Source organism: Halichoerus grypus, chromosome 1 (genome assembly GCF_964656455.1).
Source record: "Halichoerus grypus chromosome 1, mHalGry1.hap1.1, whole genome shotgun sequence".
Taxonomy (NCBI): domain Eukaryota; kingdom Metazoa; phylum Chordata; class Mammalia; order Carnivora; family Phocidae; genus Halichoerus; species Halichoerus grypus.
This window is the reverse complement of record NC_135712.1, coordinates 124,123,693-124,148,031: the sequence shown is the minus strand read 5'-3', so window position 1 is coordinate 124,148,031 and position 24,339 is coordinate 124,123,693. Positions and strand designations below refer to the sequence as shown.

At 48.7% G+C, this 24,339-nt stretch overlaps 1 protein-coding gene across 2 annotated transcripts in view; it reads left to right on the top strand.

Moving 5' to 3' along the window:
• EPHB1 (EPH receptor B1) overlaps positions 1–24,339 on the top strand; it is a 504,178-nt gene that overhangs the window by 369,822 nt on the left and 110,017 nt on the right. For both annotated transcript variants that reach the window (XM_078071630.1, XM_078071629.1), the window contains exon 5: positions 20,196–20,531. In XM_078071630.1, coding sequence (XP_077927756.1) covers positions 20,196–20,531 — 336 coding nt within the window. The remainder of the gene's footprint in view (positions 1–20,195; positions 20,532–24,339) is intronic.

The following is a 24,339-nucleotide window of genomic DNA, read 5'->3' as shown; positions in this document are numbered from 1 at the left end:
GTGTGCCAGGGAGGTACTGTATGAAAAAGTCAATTTGTTGGCTTTTATAATCTCATTAGGGTTTCCTTTTAAAGCATTCTAATTGGAGGTGCCATCTGTTCTCTTAAAAAGACATCACACATCACCACAGTAAATAATTTTTCAGATACAAGGAGCATATCTGGAGCTTTTGAGGCTAGGCATGGCCTTGCACTATAGCCTTGGCGTCCCCGACTAGTTCCTCAGGTGGAGCAAGGCAGCCAGGCGTGGGCCCAGCCCAGCCTGGGAGATGGTGTTTGGGGTGGGGAGGGCACAGGTACCTGTTTACTTTGCAAGTGAGGTTCTCCATCCATCCAACCAGGAAGCCATTGTGGCCCAGCGGGGCACAGAGAAGACCCAGGTAAGGGGGAGCTCCCTCCTTCAGTGGGCTTCTGCAATGTCTAGGTGGGTGCTAGGAATGTCTAAGAGCCCAGGCCTTGAAGTCTGGAAGGCCCTCAGGCTTGGCCCATTGCCATCATCTTTAAAGGAGATTATATCATCAGTCATACTCATTCCCTGACAATATTGAAGATTTTATACGGAATCCCATGATTTAAAATGTGTTCTTTTACAAAGCTAAAATATCTATAGTGCAGTAAAATTAGTATTTTTAATGAATCCTGTTAGTCTCCTGGGACCAGCACATATATATTCATAGTAGTTTTATAGTGTTAATTTATTCTCAATTAATCTAAACATTTAGAGTGCCTGATGGCTTGTGTAGCCATGTGTGGGCATTTCTTCATTTTCTTCTTATTTTCCTGGGAAAGCCCAGGACCCCCTTGACCTCTGAGAGTCCTTGGCAGCAGCCCTGTGTGTCCAACATTGTCCTTGATGAGCTTCATGGACTCAGAAGGGATTTGGGTGAACCCCAAAGCAGTGTCACAGGGACTGGTATGAACTCTGAGTAATGGGCCCTGTGCCTCAGCGTGATGATGTTCCTGATACTGCTCTCGGGGCACACACCTCCCTTCTTCCTTCTCCATCAACCTCACACCTCTGCCAGGATTAAGCAAAATAGTTTTATAGAGTCTTTGGCCCAATGCCTGGTTCATAGTAAACTCTCAATCGATGTTAGAACTTGCTTTGGTTACATCCCTGGAAAGCGTGAAGATTACAGCAGATATGGAAGCTTCCAGCATGAGAGGATGTTGGAGCTCTAAAAATAAAAGTGACATTCTCATGGAGAGTCCAGGTGGACACTTCCCCTGGGCATCCCAGCAGAATCCACGGTGTGGCCCCAGACCACACAGGCACCCTGACCTGATGGAAACAAAGAGGCGCGGGGCACCTGGGTGGCTCAGATGGTTAAGCGTCTGCCTTTGGCTCAGGTCATGATCCCAAAGTCCTGGGATCAAGCCCCACATCGGGCTCCTGGCTCAGCGGGAGTCTGTTTTTCCCGCTCCCTCTGCCTCTCCCCCTGCTCATGCTCTCTCTCTCTCTGTATCTTTGTGTCTCAAGTGAATAAATAAAATCTTAAAAAAAAAAAAGAAACAGACAAAAAGGCAATTAGCCACTGGGACCGGATGCACTGTGGAAGGAGGAGGGAGGTGCAGCCCGAGCATCCCAGACTCCAGCTGCTCCCCAGGGGCCGGGAAGCTGGGCAGCAGCGGTGGCCAGCAAGACTGGCTTTCAGTCCTCGGGGAGCAGGAGCTTGTTCCCCTCCTCAGGGTCAGACATGTTTCTTTTCACAGGAGGGTCTGACGGCTCGGCCCGTGTGACAGGGTCGGTGGAGAGAGGGGGCCGCCAGGAGCGCTGGACAAACTGCACGGCAGTGTGAAGCCAAGTACCAAAATGCACATCTTCCGTTTTAAATAATTTCTAGTTTACTGGGGGACGAAATGGAAAGGAGAAATTTATGAGGCAGGTGAAAATAGATAATTATGCCTTATAAAATTGCTGTCTGTGAAAAACTATGCAGAAGGACTGGTGTAAAAATAATTTCCTTGTTACATTTCTGACCACAAAACCCTTTTTCTGTCACCCACATGGAAGAAACTTTGATGGATCACAGAGACAAGCTAGTGCTTGTCTTGTTTCTTTATTTCTTCTTCAAATGCAGTGGGTTTCCCGCGGCAGTTTTGATCAATTGAAATGTAATGAAGGAGCTTCAGAGATCATTGTCTTGTCCTCTGGAACCTTCTGCCATCCCCTCACGTGAGCCCTCTGGGGTCCCCTGGGGGCCCCCCTGGCCCCCCGCCCCCGCCCCGCTCCTGACTCACGCAGAGGCTGGAAGCTGAGTGGTGAATCAGGGGCTCTGGGTGTGGATCCTGGCGGTTTGCCCCGGTGCCCAGCCGGGGTGAGCAGGAGCTTCTCATGGGCAGAACCGGGCAGGATGGAACTCACATCAGGAGCTTGTGAGAATTACATGACGGATGTCAGGGAAGCCACAGGTTGAAAACTCAGGTCTGCCTCCGACGCCGCGAACACACACGCGGTGAGAGCTCAAATTTGGTAGCTCTTAGGCGGTTGCTGCCGATGGCCACGGTAATGGTGGTGATTTGCTTTCACTCTTGAACTGACCACCCCCAGAGAAGGATAGGAATCCATCCTTCCCTCCCCAATCTCTGCGCACTCCACTTTCCTTTTCTTACGCTCCTGCTTCATCCTTTAAGGTACTCCTCTCTTTCATCCCAACCATCCCAGGGCAGCAGGGTCGTCCCTGTGACACAGAGCTTATACTTCTCGGATGGACTGCCCAGGAGTGTGGCATTGCCCAGACCCTGGTCTTCCCCGGGAGGCTGGATGGATTGGAGGAGGGTGCCAGGCCCCGGAGAGTGGGAAGAGCCTTGGGATGACAAGAAAAGAAGGAAGTCCTCTGCAGCCAGGCTTGATGGCCTTCAGGGCATCATGAAAAGTCTGTAAGGACAGAGGCTCATAAACCTTCTCCCACCAGTCATGAGTCCTGGGGGGCCACGGTCCCCAAGATCTCCTGTGCTGGTTTTTTCTTTACTGCCGTGGTGTTTAAATGCAGTCCTTGGGCAAGCAGCCTCAACATCACCTGGGAACTGGTTGGAGATACAATTTCTCAGCCCCTCCCTAGACCTACTGAATGAGAAACTCAGGGAGTTGGGTGGGGGAAGGTGGTGATCTTAGTTTTAACAAGACCTCTAGGTGATTCTGAAGCATGCTAAATTTTGAGAACATTGGTTTAGAATTAGGTTGAGTTTCTCTGTCCTCTGCTTTATGGCTCCTGGGGGAGAAAGGCCATCAAGTGAATTTCTGCAGACTGGAACCACAGTGCCTTCCCCTCCCCATTAGTGCCCTGTGTATCAGGCTGGAGAAAGAGACAGAGACTGCAAATACCTGCGTGTGGAAGAGCAGGGGTAGGGTGGGATATGAGTGTGAGTGTGAGTGTGTGAGTGTGCATCAGTGCTGTGTGTTTCAAGGGAGGGTCTCACTAGTTCTCAGAACTCTCCCACCCGTCCCTGCATCATTCTCACTTTTGGGTGGTTAGAACATTGTAAAGACCTCCCAGGCACAACATTAGCTGGGGCTGCGGGCAATGATGGGAAACCGGAAGACGGTGGAGGTCAGGGAGCATGGCCTGATTAGAGTGGGCTTAGGGAGGGCTGAGAGAGAAACTGAGGCAAAAGGAAAGTGAATGGTGGGGATCATTCACCTGAGCTCAGAGTGTTGGGCAGGGAGAGAATATAAATGGGTGATGGGCTCATTACTCAGCTGGTCTTCCACCCCACCCGGCAGGAATTAGGCCACAAAGAAACCTTTGGGGCTGCCTCTGCAGACCAACAGGGCAGGGAGGCTCCCTGCGCCCCCCCCAGATCACAGGCACACCTCCTGAGACAGGGATCCAGTCTCATCAACTGGGGACTGCTTGCTTGTTTGCATGCCCACTTTGGGGATGATCTTTAAAAGTGTCAACCTCTATAAATCTAGGAGTTGCAATGTATTGAAAGAGGACTGCTTTACCCATTGCCGACCAGGGCTTTAGGAAGAGATACACCGTGTATCCCATTCTGGAGGTAAAGCGCTGCTTGATTTTACTCTGATACATGATCCATGTGGCCCATGAAGATACATCATTTGTGTTTTTGTGAGAGAGGTAGACTGTGTTTTCCTTGAGGTAAAATTCCGACAAGGGTCATAGATGAACAAGAGTCGTAGGGCAACCTGCCCTGCCAGGTGCCTGGATTTGGCTGGTTCATCCACCTGGGTGCAAATTTGAGGGACTGACAGCCAGCTGAAAGCTATTTATAACTGTCGCTGCCGTTTCCAGAAGGGTCAGCACTGCCTGTGTAAACACACTTCCACACTTCTATCATCTACAATTTCCTTTCACAGTTGTTGACCCGAGTGGGTCTAACCCTCAGGAGGCATCAGAAAGCTCAAAGTTTTAAGCTGACAGCCAGGGACACGGTACGTTTCTGTTGTGGGCTTTTCATCATGAGGGCGTTTGGAGTCACAGATTGTTAACATTCGGAGCCGCCTTCAAGGTCCTGCCACCCAAATCCGTCCTCAGTGTCAACCCCTCTCTCCAACAACCTGAATATTGTGATGACAGACAGCTGATAGATTTTGCAAGACAGTTCTGCTCCATTGCCAGGCAGCCATCATCCATCACTGAGGGGCCTTTTGGCCCCTGGGTTGGGGCCTGCCTTCCTCGCCTCTTCACTGTGGGTCCACCACTGAGGACCAAGCTTCCGCAGGCAGCAGCTGCAGTATTTAAGGACAACTTCCTCATCTTTCCTGAATCACCTACTTTAGGCTAAACACCTGTTACGTTCTCTGTTCCCCACAACACATGATGTCCCGAACTGCACCGTCCTAGCTGGCCTTTTCTGAATCTCTCACGTTTATCCAGAAAGCTCTTAAGATGTGGTGTGGTAGCCAGAACGAACCATGGAACTCTCACCTGAGAGCACGTTTCGGTGGAAATGTGGTGGATCTTCTCCTGTACCTGGGATACTGTTGACTGTTTCCCGGGGTGCAGTCCTCATGCCCTAGCTCCCACCAGACATTCAGCCACCACACATCCAGTGGTTTCATTTGTGCCTTCAGGAAATGCTCCCCATTTAGGTCTTTTTTTTTTTTTTCTGTGCTGATGAATGTGACTTCAGAAATTTTGTCTTGTGGACCTATGCATAGGGCTCTTTCAAGTCAAGATTATTTTGATTATGACTTTTGTCATCTTACAAATGAGAAGTATTAGCATAATTGTTAGGAGTGTGGGCTCTGGAGTCTGTGCTTGGGTTCAAGTCCTACTTTGTTATTTGCCAGCTGTGTGATGTGGGGCAAGTGACATGGCATCTCCGTGTCTTCATTTTGTCATCCATAAAATGGGTAGAGTATTGGTGTCTGCCTCACCGTGTTGTCAGAGGTATGTTACAGGTCATAATACTATTTAGAATGCAGTTTGGCATACAAGAAACACCCAATGAAAATAAGCTATTTTATTTTATGACTATTATTAGAGTCGCTTACCCTACTTTGATGCTATTTTCAAAGCAGCTAAAACCCAAGCAGTGGCATTATCATTTAGCTAACATTTCCTCCTTTGGTACACAAAGATTTGTGTACTTTTTTCAGTTACCATTGTGGAAACCTAGGCATGCTCTCTGTACTCTTGTTCTCTGCAGGCTCATAAACATTTGGAAAAAGAAACAATGTCATTTGGCCTGACTTATACTTAGAGATACATGCTGGTTCTTGTCACTCTTTGCGTGAGGCTCACAAAGCACTGCTTTAACCGTGCAGTTTCAGAAGGAGGAGGGGATTGTGGTAAAATGTATTCATTTAATCTGCTCTCTTCTCTTTTTTGAAAATGTGGAACAAAGCTGCATGCCCTGTGGCTCTAGGACTCTGTGGTGTCAATGGATGCTCCTTGGCAGTCTTCGAGCAATGACTGTGATGCCAAATTTGCAAGCTCTGGTCCGGGCAGGGCTGGTCTGGGATGCATGCTGGAACTTGATGGGAGCTTCAGCTCCTGGTTCTTAACTCTTCCCAGATCCAGTCTTCCACCTCAGGGGAGAAGACAATCAGAAATAGGTGGCTCTTCTCCTTGGTCTTCTACCACCATCTCACCTCATCCCCATGAAGGAAGGAAGATGCCTTGCTTTGCACACTCTTGAATATTCTACACTGCTTAGAGCTCTTCACATATAGGGTTCTCTCTGTCTACTGGACGGGAAGCTCTTTGACATGCTGATCCGATTTTTTTCACCCTCTCCGACACAGTAGGCGCCCAACACAGTCAGGTGGTAAGAGCCACACTATTGGAAGCAGATAGACCAGGGTAGACCCTTGGCTCCACCCTTCCCTTGCAGTGTGGCCTTGGGTAGATTACCGAAACTCTCTGAACTTCCATTTCTTTTCCATCAAATGAAGATATTGTTTGTTATTGTCCCCACTGTGATAATGTATGTAAAATACCTAACTCAGTGTCTGACATGTGGTAGGTGCTCAGTAAATGATTGTCCTTGTTTTGGTTGCTGTGAATAAGGACAAGAGGGGAGTCTGGGTCATGTCTAAATTGCATAGTCCAAAATAAGAACAGAATAAAAGTGTGGGGGAAATGGGCATTTTAGAGCAAATACTCCTGGAGGGCCATCCTAGATGGGCTGAATTATGATACCATCACCCTCTGTCTCCACCCCATCATAATGTGATCACAAACCTGTATATTATTTGTGCAGACCACCCTGGTCCCCAACTCCTCACAGGGGCTCCCCAGATGGCCTCCTGATTTCCTCTAGTCTCCCTTCTTTCATCCATGTAGCTCAGTATCAGACCATGATCCACTTCTGACACCAAGTCAGAGCCAAGCCCAAGTCTCATAAGTGGGGTCTGGGATGTATCTCACTCCTAGACTTCTGGCCACTGTTGTCTCTAGGGTCACCTTTCAAGGTCACCACTGTCAGCCCTGGAACCCATATCGCCCCACCTTACCCCCTGACCACTGACCCTGTCTGAGAGTCGGGTTCGGAATCTACCCTCAACTCCATAATGGGCAAGGGGGAAGTGCGGTCTGTGGCTCTAGCCCCCCACTTTCATTCCCTGACCCTCCAGTTGCCATGTTAGAAACCTGGTATCAACCAGTCCTTTCCCAAACCGGAACTGTGACCTTCCAGATTTCCTGGTTTAGTAATACATGTGAATGTGACAAGGAAGCCAGAACCAGAGACCCACATACATCGCCGTGGCATCACTTGTATGTGACAAAGACCAGGACACCAGGTGTCTTTACCTGTCATCAAAGATTTAGAAGGAAGTCACTTTCAACTTAATGTGGAGGTATACGAACAATGTCCAGAGAACAAAAGCCGCCTGAGTAATTAGAGATCTCCCCTTAACTGCAAGTGTACGAAAGTGATGCTCGTGATGCCTGCCAAGAGGGCTTCCGAATTGTGTGGGATGGTGGGTGAAATGAACAAAAATGGGCCTCATAGTCAGTTTGGGTATGTCCGTGCTCTCTGAATTGTATGTGGCATAGGACTGGGATGCCAGCATTTTGTAGTGATTTATTTTGAAACTGTGTGTCTCCTCTTCTGAGAAACTTACCACACAATTGGCTAGGAAGTGCCCCATCAGAGCCAGATACCTGAGAACTATTATGACATGGGGTTGGCTGGGGGCTTAAAGGCTGGACTCCCCAGTGGATAAATGATCACGGGTGACTCTGCATGGAAAGAGCAGGCTGCAATCTGAAGTCAGCCTTGGAAGGGCCAGTGCCAGAGGCCACCTCTGTGGCCCTCAATCAAGAGTGCTCTGACTCTAAAGTCACATCAAGAAGAGTGGCTTGTCTCAGAGGCTAAGGGTCGGAGGGCCAGAGGCTGCCTGGACACAAAGGTCCCTCTGCCCCCCCACCCCGTTCTGTAGGGAGAAGCTCAGGGCCGTGGTGGTAGTGGTGTGCTGCCCTCTGCATGGCCGTGGGCTCAGGCTTGCAAGAGACGCCCAAGGCGGCCTTTTGAGCAGCTCCTCTGGGTCACCTCTGAGCTCTGTTCACCTTGGAAATGGGGATGAGGGATGTTCGACTGTGCCGTCTGGAGTGAGGCCATGGCATCTGCATAGCGAGAGGAAGCTCAGTACAGGCTGGCTGTGCTGGGCCTGACGTGTGCAGAAGGTGGGCGGTTTGGTGGGGCAGGTGGGCCGTGGGCAGTGGGACACTGTGGTCGCCGCCAAGCCCTGACAGTGCTCAGTGAGCACAGATGGAAGGCCGCTCAGTGCCCGCAAAGAGCACGCAGTCTGCTGGCCAGCAAAGGGGGAACCGTGTGTGAGGTGAGAACTCGCCCTCCTTGCCATTGAAGGCCGGTGTCCAAGCCCGTGCTCAGGGAAAACGTTTGTGCTGAGCTCTGATGAGGGTAGCCGTGCCCGTGCCCGTAGCCCCTGCTCCAGCATTGGGGCCAAGGCCTCTCCTGAGTGGACCTCACGTGCCGTGTGCCCTGGCGCTCCGCTATGACGGATCAGGTCGGGAACGTGGGTGCCTAACAAGACGGAGATAATAGCCGGTGCTGATCGAGGTCTCTCCACGCGTGAGGCACTGTGCTGAGCCCCTGACTGGATCTCCTCAGTCAGTCTCACAGAATATAAGCTAGGTGCTACTGTTATCCCCATTTATAGGTGAGAGAGCCGAGGCCCAGAAGGGCTTGCACGTAAGTGAGTGAGTGGCCAGGCCCGATTTCCACCCAGGCCTGACTGCCTGGGTTCAGGGCTCTCTCCCCTCAGTGCGAGGCTGCTTCCCTCAGGAAGGAGGACCTCTGCCTGTGAGGTGGCACCAAGCTAATGACACCCCACTTGAGACAGTGCAGGATGGCATTTCATCGGCTGGGACTCATCACATGATCTGCACGCTGGTGTCTGCGGATCCTGTCTTCTGTGAGGCTGGGGCGGAGAGACTAGGGCGGAGGCGCACCAATGCCCTCTCCTTTCTTATAAGGACCCCCTGGGTGAGCGTTCGGATGACTCCATCGGTTCCCTAATAGAAACAATCCTGCCGCAAAAATGCTCAGACATACCTCGGGGGGCACATACACTGGTATTTGTGGAGGAAATTCACCTAGAAATAGAATTGCCGGGTTGGTGGGCACATACACTCAGAAAGCCATTCAGTATTACCCAAGTGCTCTCCTGGAAGACTCAAGCCATTTACACCCCTAGCAAGGGTATCCATCTTGCTTCTCCACACATGGGCCAGCTTTTGTTTTTTGCTGATCTGACTGATCTCCTAGTAATTTTGACTAGTATTTCCCTAATTATAAGTTAGTGTGTATTTTTCATACATTTCTTGACCAATTTATTTTGTCTTCTGGGAATTAACTGTTTATAACTCTTGTCCTTTTTCTATTAAAAAAAATTGATTTCTAGGGGTGCCTGGGTGGCTCAGCCATTAAGCGTCTGCCTTCAGCTCAGGTCATGATCCCAGAGTCCTGGGATCGAGTCCCGCATCGGGCTCCCTGCTCCGCGGGAAGCCTGCTTCTCCCTCACACCCTCCTCCTGCTTATGTTCCCTCTCTTGCTGTCTCTCTCTCTGTCAAATAAATAAATAAAATATTTTAAAAAATTGATTTCTAGATGCTCATTAATTATATGTCCCCCCAGCCCTCCACTGTTTTTTAACTCTATTTATGGGTATAGTTTTTTTGTTTTGTTTTGTTTTTTTGGTCATATTGACGTTTTTAATGTTTAAACTCAGACCTGACCATCTTTTTCTTTCTGGTTTTGGGGATTTGTGTATTGACTTTTTGCCTGGGTTTTGTGTATGTCCTTCCACTCTAGGGTATAAAAACAATCTCTTATATTTTCTTTCAATTCTTTATATAGTATTTATGTTTAGCTCCTTCCTCCATCTGGAATTTATTTTTGTATAGGATGGGATACTGGTGTTCTTGTATCTTATTAAAAATAACATCCCATCAACTCCACCTGAATTGTCCACATGTTAGTGAGATGCCTCTTTTATTATCTAATAAATGCCTGCATATACTTATCTTTATTTTTTTCCCATCGAAAAAATGTTCTGTTCTGGCATCATTTCTAAACTGTTGGTAGCTTTATAAACGTTTCAATAACTTGTAAATCAAACGCCTACATATTACTGATTTGGTCAAAAATGTCTTGCCAATTCTCAAACATTTTTTTCTTCAAGATGAACTTTGAAATCAGCTTGGTGCATTTCATTAAGCAACCCTATTAAATTGAGGTTGGGATTGCATTGAATATATGGATTGCTTTGGGAAGGTCCATCCTTTTTATGATATCCCTCTCCCTCCAGGAGCATGGCATTCAGGTCTAATTTTGTGCCCTTGAGTAAAGTTTTATAGTTGTCTTCATGTGGGTATTATTATACAGGCCTCGTGAGATTTAATCCTATGTATTTTATGGGTTTTGTGGCTACTGTGAGTAGGTACCTTCCTCCATTATATTTTTAAATAGGTTATGGTTATCATTAAGAGATGACTCCCTAGTGGTGGGAGTAGTGAGCTTCCCATCACTGGGGGCCTCAAACAGAGGCTGGCCAACCACATAGGGAGTGTAGAAGGCATTCACCACCAGGGACACACCATGATCTGCAAGGTTTCTTCCTGTTCTAAGAATAAGTGTGTCTATGAAGTGTCAGAATGAGGACTTGATTTGATGACCTATAAGTTTCTGGGAGGAATATCTACTTTCTCAGTTTCTCTTTTTGTTCCCTTGACCTTGAATTGTTTTCTTTGGAACCTGGATCTTTCCTGTACACCTGGAGAGAGGCAGCACAAGTTTCTTTTAGAACTGAAAGGGACAATGGCTGGAAGATTCTTCTTTGCATTCCCAAGGAAAATTGAACGAATAGTCCATGAATCTGGGGGGTGCATCTCCACCAGCCTTGTCAGTCAGTGTGGCTTTGTACAGGTGCCCGCCTCCCCCACAGATTTTGAATTCCTCAGGGCAGATGTCAGTGAATTTATGAAAAGCGTAATCTTATACACAGGGCACAGCACACAGTGGAGCCTCCGTAAACAAGTCTAGATCGATCAGTCACAAATCAATGAAAGATTAGGCTCAGAGGGTATAAGTGACCTGCCTAACGTCACACTGTGGCAAAGCTGGCCCTCAGCCCTGATCTTCTCTTTGTGAGTCCAGTGCATCTTTCACGACTCCACAAGGCCTCTGAGCCTCATTTCAGGGCTAGGAAAGAGGTCTCAAAGGCCATGTCTTTAGGATGACATGACCCCTAGCTTTCCTTGACTTGAAGTATTCCCAAGGACTCTGTAGGAGGGAGTCATGTCAAGGCTTCCCTTGTCTCCGGCCTCCCTCTGACCATGAGTAGAATTGCAGCCTCGTATACCTCCCCCACATAGGCAGTGGTGGGAGATATTCCTACTGAAATAAGCTGCCTCCCCAGGTCCAGGCGGCTCAGCCATCCTCCCAGGGCTTCTGCAGCCTCGTAGCAACCAGACACTCAGGTTCTAGCTCAGACCAGGTGGAGGGGCTGTCTTGTTTCCCAGAAAGTGAAATCCACCCCCTCTCTCCCAGATGATTAGCTCCATTGAAGCTGGAGAAACAGGAGTACTTTCTACCAACATTGGTGTTTGGTGAAATGTATAACACTAGGTTCTCCGATGCTCCTGAAATCCCTCTCAGCAGGGTCCCTCCTTGTTTTGACTAATCATTTCTTCTTATTACTAACTGTTATGATTAGAAGAATTGCCTGAGTACAGGCCCAGTGTTTCCAAGACCCTAATGAGCAACACGTGCAGACTTGCTCAGCACAGTGCTGGAACCACCGTTGTTCTGTCTCTCCAGGGAAGCCACTGGAACGGTTCGGGAAGGAGAGCTTCCTGCCACCCTGAGAGACCCACCCTCCACCCCCAGCACCCGGCTGCATGTGCATCACTCCTGCACCTTATGCCCTTAGGTGCCTCCGCCGTGGGTGGAAGAGTTGCTAAGGATGAGCTCTGGGACTGGCCAGGCCTGTCTTCAAGTCTTGATTCCACCACTCACAAGCCAAGTGACTTGGGGAAGCTCCTTAATATCTCTGAGAGGCAGTTTCCTCAGTGTAAAATGGGGGTAATAGTTTCTACCTCATCAAATGTTGGGAAGATGGGATTTTATTAAAAAGCATACCAAAATACCTAAGATCATACTTTGCATACAGGGTTTGTTATTAAAACAAAACTTGGAATTCCAGACAGAGCACCACTAAATGGAAACCAAAGCTCTGCTCTTTCAGATGGTCCTTGTAGAAATCTACTCTAGGAAACCAGCCGGCATTAATCACTCACTTAGCGGCATGAAGCAAGTGAGTTCCACCAAATCAATGTCTTGTCGTTCTGATGTCCATGCAGATGGCACAGATGTCTGTCCACAGGAAGCCTATGTCCCTGGGTTCATTTTAAACCGGTTCCAAAGGTGGCATAAAATTGTCTCTGGGAATATCGGGATCCAGAGCTGTTAGGAAAAATAAAGCAATGATTTCTCCAGGTTTCAACAACCTCTCCTCCTTGCCCCAGAAGGACAGCCTGCATTTTGAGGGGAGCAACCAGGGTGCCTCGCTTGCAATGGGAGAGGCACCACTCACCTTTCTAGCCTGCTGCCTCAGGCCTCCAGCACGACTGCCTCTTTCGAAGGGACACCTCAGAACTTTACACACTACCATCTTCACATTAAGCAAATGGTGTTCCAGATGTCTGGTGCTCATCATTCACAAACTGTAGACAGTCCTTGGTCTGTCTTTTTGTAAGGATCCCAAGTCTCTCTTAGCTTTTATTATTGAGTGGAGGATGCCTCACTAGTCCATTCTGATGCCTCCACTTTGCAGCAGGTCTCTGATAAATTACTTGTGGTTTCCTGATAGGGCCTCGAACAGCCACCCTACATCCCCCAATGAGAAGAGCTGACAACTCCTCTGCCACTGACTCCTGACACCACTACTGTGGTGCCTGACACAGAATCTTAGGAACTGCCCCACTGCCATCCAGAGTGCCTCTGTGAAGGGGACGGGAAGCATGCAGGCACATGCCCCTCTCCAAGGTGCTGAACCAGCATGGCGCACCCCATTACAGCTCTTTCCTCTAGGACAGCGCTCATTCTTGTCTAGTCTCTCCCAGGAATTCTACACCTAGTGCAGGAATGATGGAGGAGGAATTGGTGTCTCAGGAGGGAAAGAGAGAGAGAAAGAGAGCTGAACTTAGGCTGAGAAGTGTCATAGCTACACATGGCACCTAAAAGAATAGAGGTTTTTTGTTTTTGTTTTTGTTTGGCATTGTTTTCAAATAACCAGTTACCAAAGAAAGAACCACAACTGAACATGAAACCAACTTCATGTTTATTTGATAACTCTACCACCTTTATGATAATTGCAAAATTTCCCTCTTTCAGCTTATATTACCTTTCAACTCATCCTGCTTTCAGCCCTGTAGCTGTACTGAGGGCAAAGGTATAACAACCAGCCTGACCTGGTTTTCTGCATATTTTGCGACCATCGAGGACCTCATCATACATCTACAGCCCCATTTCCAGGTCTGCTTATGTTCCTTGACTCCTATCTATCTCTCCATAAAATCTCAAATGACTTTCCCCTTTCTCCAGGAAGCCTCCCAATTATTTAGACATGGTTCTTTAAGTAGCTGTGTCATAGTGAGCAATAAGTAAAGAGTTGTCCCAATAGTACTGTCATTTTTGATAACCAATCCTGGGCCACCCCACCCATGTCTTCCTGGGCCCCCCACCATGCTTTTTGCACCATCCCTACCTCTGATGTCATTTTCTGATCTCCCTCTCTATCCTGTCTTGACCCTTAGCCCACATTAAAGTATGCAGTCAGTTTTCCAAACTACCGTCTTGACTCTCCTCAGTCACAAGAACATTATCTCTGTATTCTTTTGACTTACAATATTTAAGAGTCTTGAGTATAAACTGTCTTTCTTGGCTCATTCCCAGAACCTATCTCAACCCTTTCTCCTAAAGGAAAATTGAATAGAGGACATAGTTTGCTGTGGGAGTAAAGGAGGGTCTTCCCTGCCCACAGGGAAAGAGAGAACAAGGAAGCCCAGATACCATGTCAAAGCCAGACCACCTCTTGGGAGATTAGGGAGCAGATATACAGGTGCACAAAGAGGTTAAAAAGAGCAGGACCCATTCTTGAGATATAGCCCCGTGCCCAAGATTAGGGTTCTCCCCCTTCCTGGATGTGCTTGCAGGGGTAAGGGGACCTAAAGTGTATAGGCTGGAGCACATAGCCTCCAAGGTGTTCTCCTGTATAGCTCCAACCTATAGACAAGGCCCCTAGACACCATCCCTGAGTATTTTGTTCTGCATTGATCTTACCTTTTCCCAGACATCTGTAACTCTTTGTGTCTGTATTACTTACTTTGATCCTTACCTGTATGTGTCCATAGTTCCCATACTTCATGGGTAGGGGGACTTACCTTACTAGAAAGCATCTTGGTTCCCCAGCTTCATGGGCTGTAACCTCCATATCTTCGTGGCTTTCACAGTGCCCAACACAGTTCTGGGCATGGGGTCTCTGTTTAAGGAATGAGGGGCTGCACAAGATCAGTCTTAATTGGATGAGCAGTTCGGGGTTCCACATCATCTAATAATGACAATACTACTAATAGCAGCTGATATTTATGGAGTTCCTCTGTATGCCAGCCACACAGCTAAACTCTTTGGGTATATTATCTCATTAAATCCTCAAAATTAACACTTTTTTCAGATGAGAATATTAAGGCTTAGAAGTTCGTCTTCTCAAGGTTCACCAACAAGAGAATATTTTTGAACTTGGTTGCTGTGAACACCTAGGGGGTTCACTTATTAGTTACAAGGAACTATGAATCCCTGGGAGTCTCTAAAAAACCATGTGTGTTCAAGCATTTGTCCATTTTTCTGGGGAAAATCTTCATTGCTTTCATCAGATTCTTCAAGGGGTTGTGCACACAATGTGGAGAAGCCCATCTCTGACTTGACACAAAGCAGCATGATCACAACCTGCACATGGGGTCTCCCTGGAAAGCTTTACCTCATCACCGTTGTCTCCCACCAGCTCCCCATGGGGAGGGATGCAAGGCTGTAGACCCTGGCTGCAGCAATATAGAGTTAGCTGGACCCTGCCTGGTTGGCACCTTGGACCAGGCTGAAGTTCACATCTAAATTCTGAGACCAGAAATTTGGCCTTATTGAGATTCCTGATAAAGGAATTGGCTTTCAGGGCTTACCTATCTTCAGCAGATTTTCCCTTTGATTACTCAGGAGTGCTCTTATTTCCAGCTTAATGCCTACAAATACACTCACCCACTCTCTCCCACCCACCCTGTCTTTCCATTCTTCTAAAAAAAAAAAAAAATCATCTGGCCTAAATCACATTAAGAAGCAGGAGATTCTATCTCAATATGGTAACACTTGGGCCAATCCTGCCTCTAGAAGGATCTTTTCTGTTTAACTCTTTGGGGTCCCAATACCAACTATACTCATGCAGGCTGAGCCAACCTCTTGGGCACATTCTGGAAGACATGGAGCCCCATCCTCATAACCTAGGACCTACCATGCCCCTCCCACTAAACCAGCTCAATGGTTTTCCCATCTTTTAAAAGGACTGAGTCTCTTTAGCCCTTTTCACAGGAAGCTTTCATCAGTAGTAACCGTGGCAACAGATCAGAGAAGCTTCAAAAAGCCTGTCTGTATGTAATTAAGAAAAACGAGGACATGGACGCAAGAGCAGGGAGCTTAGACAAGGAGACTGTGGCTCGGAGCCCTGTCACTGCACGCACTGAGGGCTTTTGCTGACGGAGATGACAGATTTTCTTCTCCCTCTGACTTCCCTCTGCACTCCCCATTTTAACATTTTTGTGTGGTTGTCTCAATTGGCCTCGTTCCTGGGGATGTGGCTGGGAGCTCTGGTTCTGCACGGATGCTCCCTGCAGGGGTAAGGCCTCAAACCCAGGGAGTGCAGCTTGGATAGGTAAGGGTGGTCCATTTGGGGCCTGAACCTGCTCTGGTCAGACTCTCCAAGAATAGGAGAGGTGGAGCAGCCTGCTGACAGGGACCTGGCTCTTACCATTAGGCCAGTGGAACAGAGACCAGGGACCATTGATGTTTTAGCCACCCAGGCCCTGGGCCCTGGCTTGCCCTGCCCAGAGCCAACTTCCTGGGAAAGGGAGCAGGAGCTAAGCATTGTTGGGAGGCAATCTTAACCTGGGGGCTATTTTATCTCAGAGCACTTACTCTTATCTGAGTCATCTCATTTATCTCGAGGTTTCCTTCTTTCTTATCTGTTTTCTCTCACCAGAATGTAAGCTCCAAGCTAACAGAGGCTTATCTGTCTGGCTTTTTCCTAACCCCTGAGTGCCTAGAACAGCACAGGCATATTTGTTAAAGGAATGAATGAGTGAGTGAGTAAGTAAGGAACAGGATTCCAGTCAGTGTTTGTGGCCCAGTGTTAGGCCACCTGCACAGGTGCGCACTGGGAGCCCAGGCACTGTGCTGGGCTCTGAGATAACAAGACATACCCCTACCTTTGAGGACACACATATTTAGGTTCTCCCAGCTCTCTTCGAAAGGAGAAGATTTGCTATATGCAGTTCTGGACTCAATAACCATGGGTCCTATAGGCCCCCATTCATGCCCCCACAGATGTATTTCTCTGGAATGCAGCCATGAACGAGATGGGGACAGTAGTTGCTTTATATGAAGTCTATTTTTAAATAAGCGTGAAAAAAAAAGTCTTCCTGGAAACACACCACTCTTCTTCCTAAGTGGGGGAGCAGACATGGGGCAGCATCGACTGGGGTCTTCCCAGCTGCTATGGACACCATTGGATTAAGGGACAGGGAGGGCCTCTCTAAACCAGCTCCTCACTTGCTACCTTTATTTCACTAAAGCCTCTACCACTCAGGGCACAAGCAGTGGTCTGAGTGCTACCGCATCTGTATCCTCCCTCCGCCCCACAGCAGGGCCTCTCATACTGGAGTGGGGGGCACACATGTGATCTTAGGCCATGCACCTTGAGCAGAGGTCAAACCTGGTGCAAGGGATTTGCCTCTCCCCAGGCAAGGAGCTGGGGCATGGGAACCCCGGAGACAAGCCAACCACAAGCTTCTGCCCACCAGGAGGCCACGTGGTGAGGACAGCACAGAGGAAGAGATCATCACAATGCAGTGATGGGATCTGTGTTAGCATTTAAAAATGGACTTATGGAAACCCAGGGGTGGGGGGCACATGACTGCAGGCCTCAGAGAAGCCTCCTGGTGGAATGAATGGTAGATCTTGGAGGGTGTCCAGGAGTTCATCAAGCAGATAAGGACGAAAAGAATTCCAGACAGCAGAGAACACTGTGCAGAAGCTTGGGGGCATGAAGAGAGTTGAGTGTGCACAGGAAATCACAGGAATCTTCCTATTGGCCACAATGTAAGGGCGAGCATCCAGTGGCCAAGGATGAGATCCCAAGCGACACAACTACAAGGGGACATGAAGGATGTGGATGGAAAGTAGACTTTTGGGCAATCGGGGTTTGAGCAGGGGAACACCCTGATCTCACGTACATTTCAGAACTCACACTCCAGCAGACTAGAATGGATAGGAGGGACGCGAAGCAATGTTGGCGGATTCACGGGCAAGCTGTTGCTATAGGGCAGAAAAGTCCACAGGGCGTGGGGTTCTGAGGTGGTAGAGATACTGAGGAAGGGAATATTCTGAGGAAAAAGAGATGGGCCCTCACTGTGGTGACAGTCCGTCCGTGGGGGACACAGAAGATGTGACTGTCAGGGTCTGGCTGGTGAGGACTCGGGGTGTCAAGGAAGGGAAGACTGAAGGGTGTTCCCTGCATTTGTCAGGTAGGAGACCAGAGGAAAAGCAGACGTGGTGGGAGAGTGGGGAAGTAACCGGGCTGCCTTGGGCCGAGCGAGGGGAGAGGAGAACCTCCATTTTGAAGAGCTCGGCTGGAGGGCAAAGAAGAGAGGATGTTCGATGTAGAAAGATGCCAGTGATGGTGCTTTGGTTTTAAAATGGCAAAAATTTATGGGTGTTTAAATGGAGAAGGTAGAGTCAGGGGAGAGGGTGACATTGAAGGTCGGGGAGAAAGGAGATACTTCTAATGGGGAAGCGTCCAAAGGGTGGGAAGGATGGGTGGTCACTCTCCCAGGCAGTACTTGTACCTGCCCCATCGCCCAAGGCTGCTTTCCAGTAAGAGCCTCACGATGTCCCAAGGATGCAGTAAGAGAACACCGTTAGAGGATTCGCCCCACGCCTTGCAGAGAGGGAGCCCTCGATGAACATATTTATTAGGAGGATGAGAAACGGTGGCCTGTGGCAGAGGCTGGGCTGTCTGCGGAGACAGGGAACAGTGGCGCTGACCACTGGGAGCTTGTGGTCCGAATCTCATCAGTCTGAGCAAACAGATGTGTCCAAACCAGGCACTGGCCAATATGCGCGTTAATGAATTAGTGCGATGTGAGGTGAAGCTGGCCTGGCGCAGTAAGAGCCCGCCGACAGCCGTGCCTGCTACCCTCCCCGCCCTGGCTGTGTGCTGATTCGAGAAGAGATGGATATTTATCCCTGGGCAGATGGGTGGGGAATTTTCGAACGCTATTTGCAAGACTTCAGTAAAAATGCTTCATGAATCCTGCCCTGTCACAAGCATGCATGAAAGTTGTGCTTTAGCTCAGGCCTAATGGGCTTTATATAGTACAGTACTGATTTTCTTTCACATTTTAATAGAATCCGATTTAATATTTGCTTTCTGCTCTAGCTGCTTGCTGTTGACTGATTCAACACAGAATCCTTCCCTGGTGCCCCCCGACCTTGTTGTTATTCCCTCATTTTGTTTGTTGGCATTTGATTCCTGTCTTCAGCATGAACCACTTTACACATGTCTTCGTTCAGCTGGCGACAGTCACGTGCGTATATTCTGAATGCATTACTATCCGGAGCGGCTGCTCCAGCGGACCCACCGTTCGGAAGGGGGGCTTCTGGGTAGGATTCATTTTCAGCGTTCAACATCGAGGATACGCAGTGCTCAGCTGGGGAACCTGAGGCTATGATCTGTTCTTGGGCAGGAGATTCTCCGACTTCATCAAATGCCCAGCACTGTGGCCGGTAATTCAGAAACAGCTTGCCTTTCTACAAAGGACCAGGCTTTCTAGAATTTAGTACTTAACAAGACATTTCCACCTTTGCCACAGGATGAAGAGCAGCTATAGACAGAGCTGTCCAGAGGGAAAGGCTGCTGTCCTTCACTCCCAGTGAGCCTGGCTGGTTTGTAGGAGAGAGAGGCTGTTCAAGTCTCCTGTTATCCGTGAACAGATCAGACCATCAACCTTTGGAGTACTGTACCAGTGTAAGGCCAGAGTGGGAGACGGCTTTTTCCTTGGTAGGGAAAGATAGCCGGTTTCACTAGCAGGCAGCAGAGGGCTGTCGTTAAGAGCATGAGCTATGGAATCAGGCAGACGTGGGTCTCCGTACTGGCTTCAGTTCTTATAGACCACATGATCTACAGCCAGTCTGCATGCCCAGCTTTAGTTTCCCTCTCTATAAAATTGAATTAATCACTGTATCTTCCCATGTAAATGTGTGTAAAGCAGCTATAGCAGAGTGTCTGGAACAAACCTTTATGCTCTTCTTATGTCATGGGGTCAAAAATGGTGGCTTGTCTGAACCTCCCACCCAACTTTGCTTCTTGTCTTCATGCACCAAAGTTTGGGCACTGTGAATATTCATCTATGCACGTGATCTAGCAGCCTGTCCTGCAGAGAAACACCCCCAGCGTGTACACACCACACAGATCCCAAGTTGTGTGAGGTTTTGTGCAGGATGCCAGGATCTGTTGGGGCTTTTGATGGTCCACTCGTGTCCCTCAACCCTTGAGTTCTACACTAATTAAGAAAAGACAGGAATCCCGTAAGTGTCTAATATACATACATACTCTACACTTGCGTTGACCAGGGGAAGCGGCGTAGTCCTGAGAACAAAAGGGCCTGAAGCCGGGTCCTCACAACCTCCCCTCCTTTGGCACACGTGGCTGAAAGTAGTCTTCCCAGCGGGGACGACTGAGAGGGGAGTTTGGGGCTAGTTGTCATCTCTGTCCACCACATTTTCTCAGAATGGATCGGAGCGTGGAGATTTGGGATTGAGGGACAGGAAATGATGTGTGCATGTGACAAGGGTGGGAACCCACCAAAGACAGATGGAGAGAGGCTGGGGAGGAAGCCTCCACCCAGCCTCACCAGGCCCTTCTTTGTCTCCTTCCAGGTGTCCCATCAGGCCCCCGCAACGTCATCTCCATCGTCAATGAGACGTCCATCATTCTGGAGTGGCACCCGCCCAGGGAGACAGGCGGGCGGGACGATGTGACCTACAACATCATCTGTAGAAAGTGCCGCGCAGACCGTCGGAGCTGCTCCCGCTGTGACGACAACGTGGAGTTTGTGCCCCGGCAGCTGGGCCTGACTGAGGGCCGAGTCTCCATCAGCAGCCTGTGGGCCCACACCCCTTACACCTTCGACATCCAGGCCGTCAACGGAGTCTCCAGCAAGAGCCCCTTTCCCCCACAGCATGTCTCCGTCAACATCACCACGAACCAAGCTGGTAAGTTGGGAGGCATCTGTGCGCCTTCTGCCTATCTGTGTGCCTGGCTCCCTGTCCGTCTCTCTGAAGGGGCAAAGCTGTAGCCACGCCCATTCTGCTTGCAGGCCTCCTCCCAGGAGCGAAGGCGTCAGGCGACGGGCATTTGCGGCCATGGAGGAAACAGGTGTAGTGTTTCACCTCTGAGGGTGAGCTGGATTCTGTGGGATATTCTCGCGCTCAGCACAAAAGCAAAGAGGTATATCCAAGTAGAACCCAGTACTCTGCATCCAGCTAGGGCTCAACAAGTGCCTTTGGAAAGATAGATAGACAGATGGGTGGTAGATGGACAGATGGATGGATGGGGGGATGGGTAGGTGGATGGGTGGAAGCCCTGCATGATGTTAAGAACACCAGTGCTGCTTTATCAGAAAACCCGATGAAAGAAACTTCCCAGGAATCATGTGATAGAGTGAGTATTGCCTTCATAGATTATTTTTCAATTAAACCATGTAATTCAAGAGTGCATTCTCCTGTATAGCTTGCTTAAATGAATGCTATGCTGTGATAGAGACCTCAGATCGTCGGCAATAAATCATTCCTGATAGACCATACATCCCTGTGGCATGCACAGCTCAGAACACATTTGCTTCTCTCCTCTTTATTTCTGTATCCCTTACTCTTCTGACCTTTTCTCTTTATTACTTTTTACACCTCTTGCAACAATCCATTTCTTTTTATATCCATTTAACCAATCCATTCATACACTCACTCACTTATTTATTTACTCACTCATTATTAAGAGAGGGCTAGTTAGGCTCTGATGTGTGCCAAGCTGTAGGGATACAGTGAGACCTGGACACCACTGTTCCTCCCAGAAAACTCATTAACTGCAGAATTTGCAGTATATAAATGCACAATCCAAATCTGCAGCATGGTGCGTCCGAGGCGTGTGTACCGTGCATATGCGGTAAATACCGAGGGAGCTAGAGAGAAATGAGCAATCTCTCCCCTGGGGTGACGGCGCAAGACTGCAGAGGGAGAGTCTATAGGCAGTGGGGGTCGTGGGCAATGGACTGTGATCTTATTTGGAATTATGGATTTTTCTCAATCAACAGATTCTAGAAGGACAGCTTGTTAGTGGAATAGCTGGAGCCAAGCACGTCCCTTTACTCTCTCTCTCTCTCTCTCTCTCCCTCCATGTCACTCCCCCTTCTTAACCTCCTCTTCCCTACTCTGTCCTCGTCTGCTCCTCACCTCCCCATCCACAGGCTCCTTCTGCCTCTTTCAATACCAGGCATCTTTGATGGCAGATGACTCTTGGGTTTAAGCTGTCAGAACTCAGGAGAAAAAAAGGTGTTGTGGGAGAGCATGGCTGTCCAGATGGCTGCGTTGTTGCCGTGAGCATGTGTGTGTTCGTGTGTGCGTGTTTGTATGTATGTGTATGGTCACGTGTTTGCATTCATGCGTGTGCAGTGAGAAAACAGGCGTGGAAGTGTGGAAGCCTCCAGCTGGTGACCACAGCCCCAGCACCACGGAGACAAAGGTTGTGACAGTCTGTCTTCTCCAAAGAAAAGGGGATGGTAATTTCTGGATCACGTTGAGCACGGAACACGGGCAGCCTTTGTTAGCAGTGTTTCCCTTGGAGAGTTTAAGGCAGAAAACTGGCTGAAATATTTTAGTGTCCCAGCTTCTGGGACTAATAATCCTGCCAGGCTGTCATGTCATGCTGGGCTTGGCTGTCTGCTCTCTCTCTCTAAGAATGTGCGAACAAACCTGCCACTTAGAGCGCTTTGCTTTGATTCTTGCCCCTCCCTTTCCTTACCCTGCTATTCCCGAACCTGCCCATCTGCTTGTCTTGCCATCTGCACCTTCCCAGGCTGCAGAGGCACCGAGGGACCGGGGCTCCTGCAAGGGGCCCGGCATCGCCAGCATGCAAAATATTTGTTGTCATCCTCACTCACTTGCTTCCTCCAGAAGTGGATTTCTCGTGCCCTTTGTTCCCCCTCTGACAGGCCCTTTTCTGTTATCCTTCCCTGATTTTGGAGTCTCAGCCCCATCAACTTCTTCCAATCTGGGATTTCTTTTTGGGAATCTGGAATTTGGGTGTCAGAAAGTTTACAGTCAATGAGAGAAAGATGCTTCTTGGTGGCGTGTGGTTATTATGAAACAAATGACAAGGTGACCCACAAGTCCTAATCTGTGGGCTATGGGGCTCTGAGGAACATGGAGCTATCACACTGCTTTGACAGAGCCGCGTGTGAATGCAAACTCTTTTTAACCAACAGATCGTTCTTTTAAAAGATGAGATCCTTCAAAATAAACACTTGGGCCTGTACCTCTCCAAGAAAGGTTTAGAAACATGAATGGAAGTGATGCTTTTGGGCGGCAGGGGAGGGAGTGGGGAGAGGGAGAGATGGAGAATCTTAAGTAGGCTCCATGCCCATCGCAGAGCCCGATGCCAGGCTTGATCCCATGACCCTGAGATCATGATCTGAGCCAAAATCAAGAGTGAGATGTTTAACCGACTGAGCCACCCAGGTCCCCCTAAGTGACACATTCTATAAGAGATGAAAGAGAGACTAAGCAGCAGGCATCATAAAAGCCATATCACTCAGATCCATTAAGGGCTGAGGTAGGTGGTCCCATGTAAATCCATAAGTCATGCCATGTCTCTGTCACAGGGAACCCTAAAAGACTTTTCCCTGCCTCTGGATCGAGATGGAGATGAATGTGTGTTTGTTAAGGGACCCGAGGTGTCCCCAAGGTGAATTAGAGCTTGACTATGGGTGTCAGTAAGGGTCACATAAGAGAAGGGTTTGGATAAGTTGGCTGCTAAGTGGTCTTGGACTTGATCGGAAGCCTGATGCTCATGAATATCAGATTCTATCCTGGGAGGCTACTTGCTGCTCTGGGCTGGTTCTTCCTTTGGTCAGAAGCTACAGACCATGTCCATGGCTAGGCATGCAGCTCTTACTGTTCAGCAGACACAGGACTGTCATGCTCTTCTTTCTCCGGGCTGCCCCGACATACCACACTGATGCTGCATCCCGCTGCTGTCGTGAGCCCTGCCCAGTGGAAGCAGGCAGCTCATCGTTCTGATTGAAGTATCCAATAAAAAGGGTTACGGTTGGCATCAGTCCACCAGAGAGAGTTACCAAGAGGCTTTTCTTGGCCCTAAGGGCTGTGATCTAAGAAGAGACCATAGCAGGTTTTATAATCATCTTTTGGTCCATAGGGCACACAGAGACAAGCATCACTGGGGGGACACTGAAGGATCTCTTGGGTCCTGAGATGCAGAGGGCTTCCATCTCCTTCTGTGACTGTCCCAGTCATGTCTATAGTCATGACTACTCAAGGATCTTGTATCACTTGGAGAGTAGCAGGATCAGACCCTCACCCAGCCCACAGCTAGTGGCAGAGAACTACCATTTTGAGCACCTCCAGTGTGCCAAGTCCATGCCGAGTTGAGGTGGATCAGATGAAGGAACCCCGGGGTCAGAGTGCTTTCAGAATCCGCTCAGCATCTCACAGCCCGCAATGATGTTTCTAGGTTTCAAATTCAGATTTGTGGCCATTTTATTCTCCAACTGATCAAAAATCACATTATGGTGAGCCGGGTAAGTTGTAAGCTCTCTCTAAGCTATTGCCACATAGCTGGGCCACTTCAGCTGTCAAAAAAAATGTCCATCATCTTTGGTCAGGGTTGGTCATGAATTATGCAAGCTCAGATTTACGTGAGGTCTTCAGGGATGCAGCCTTGCACTGAATACAGGTGCCTTGAGTTTAAAATAGACCAGATCAGGTGGAACTCTCTCTGTTCCAGTGGCCA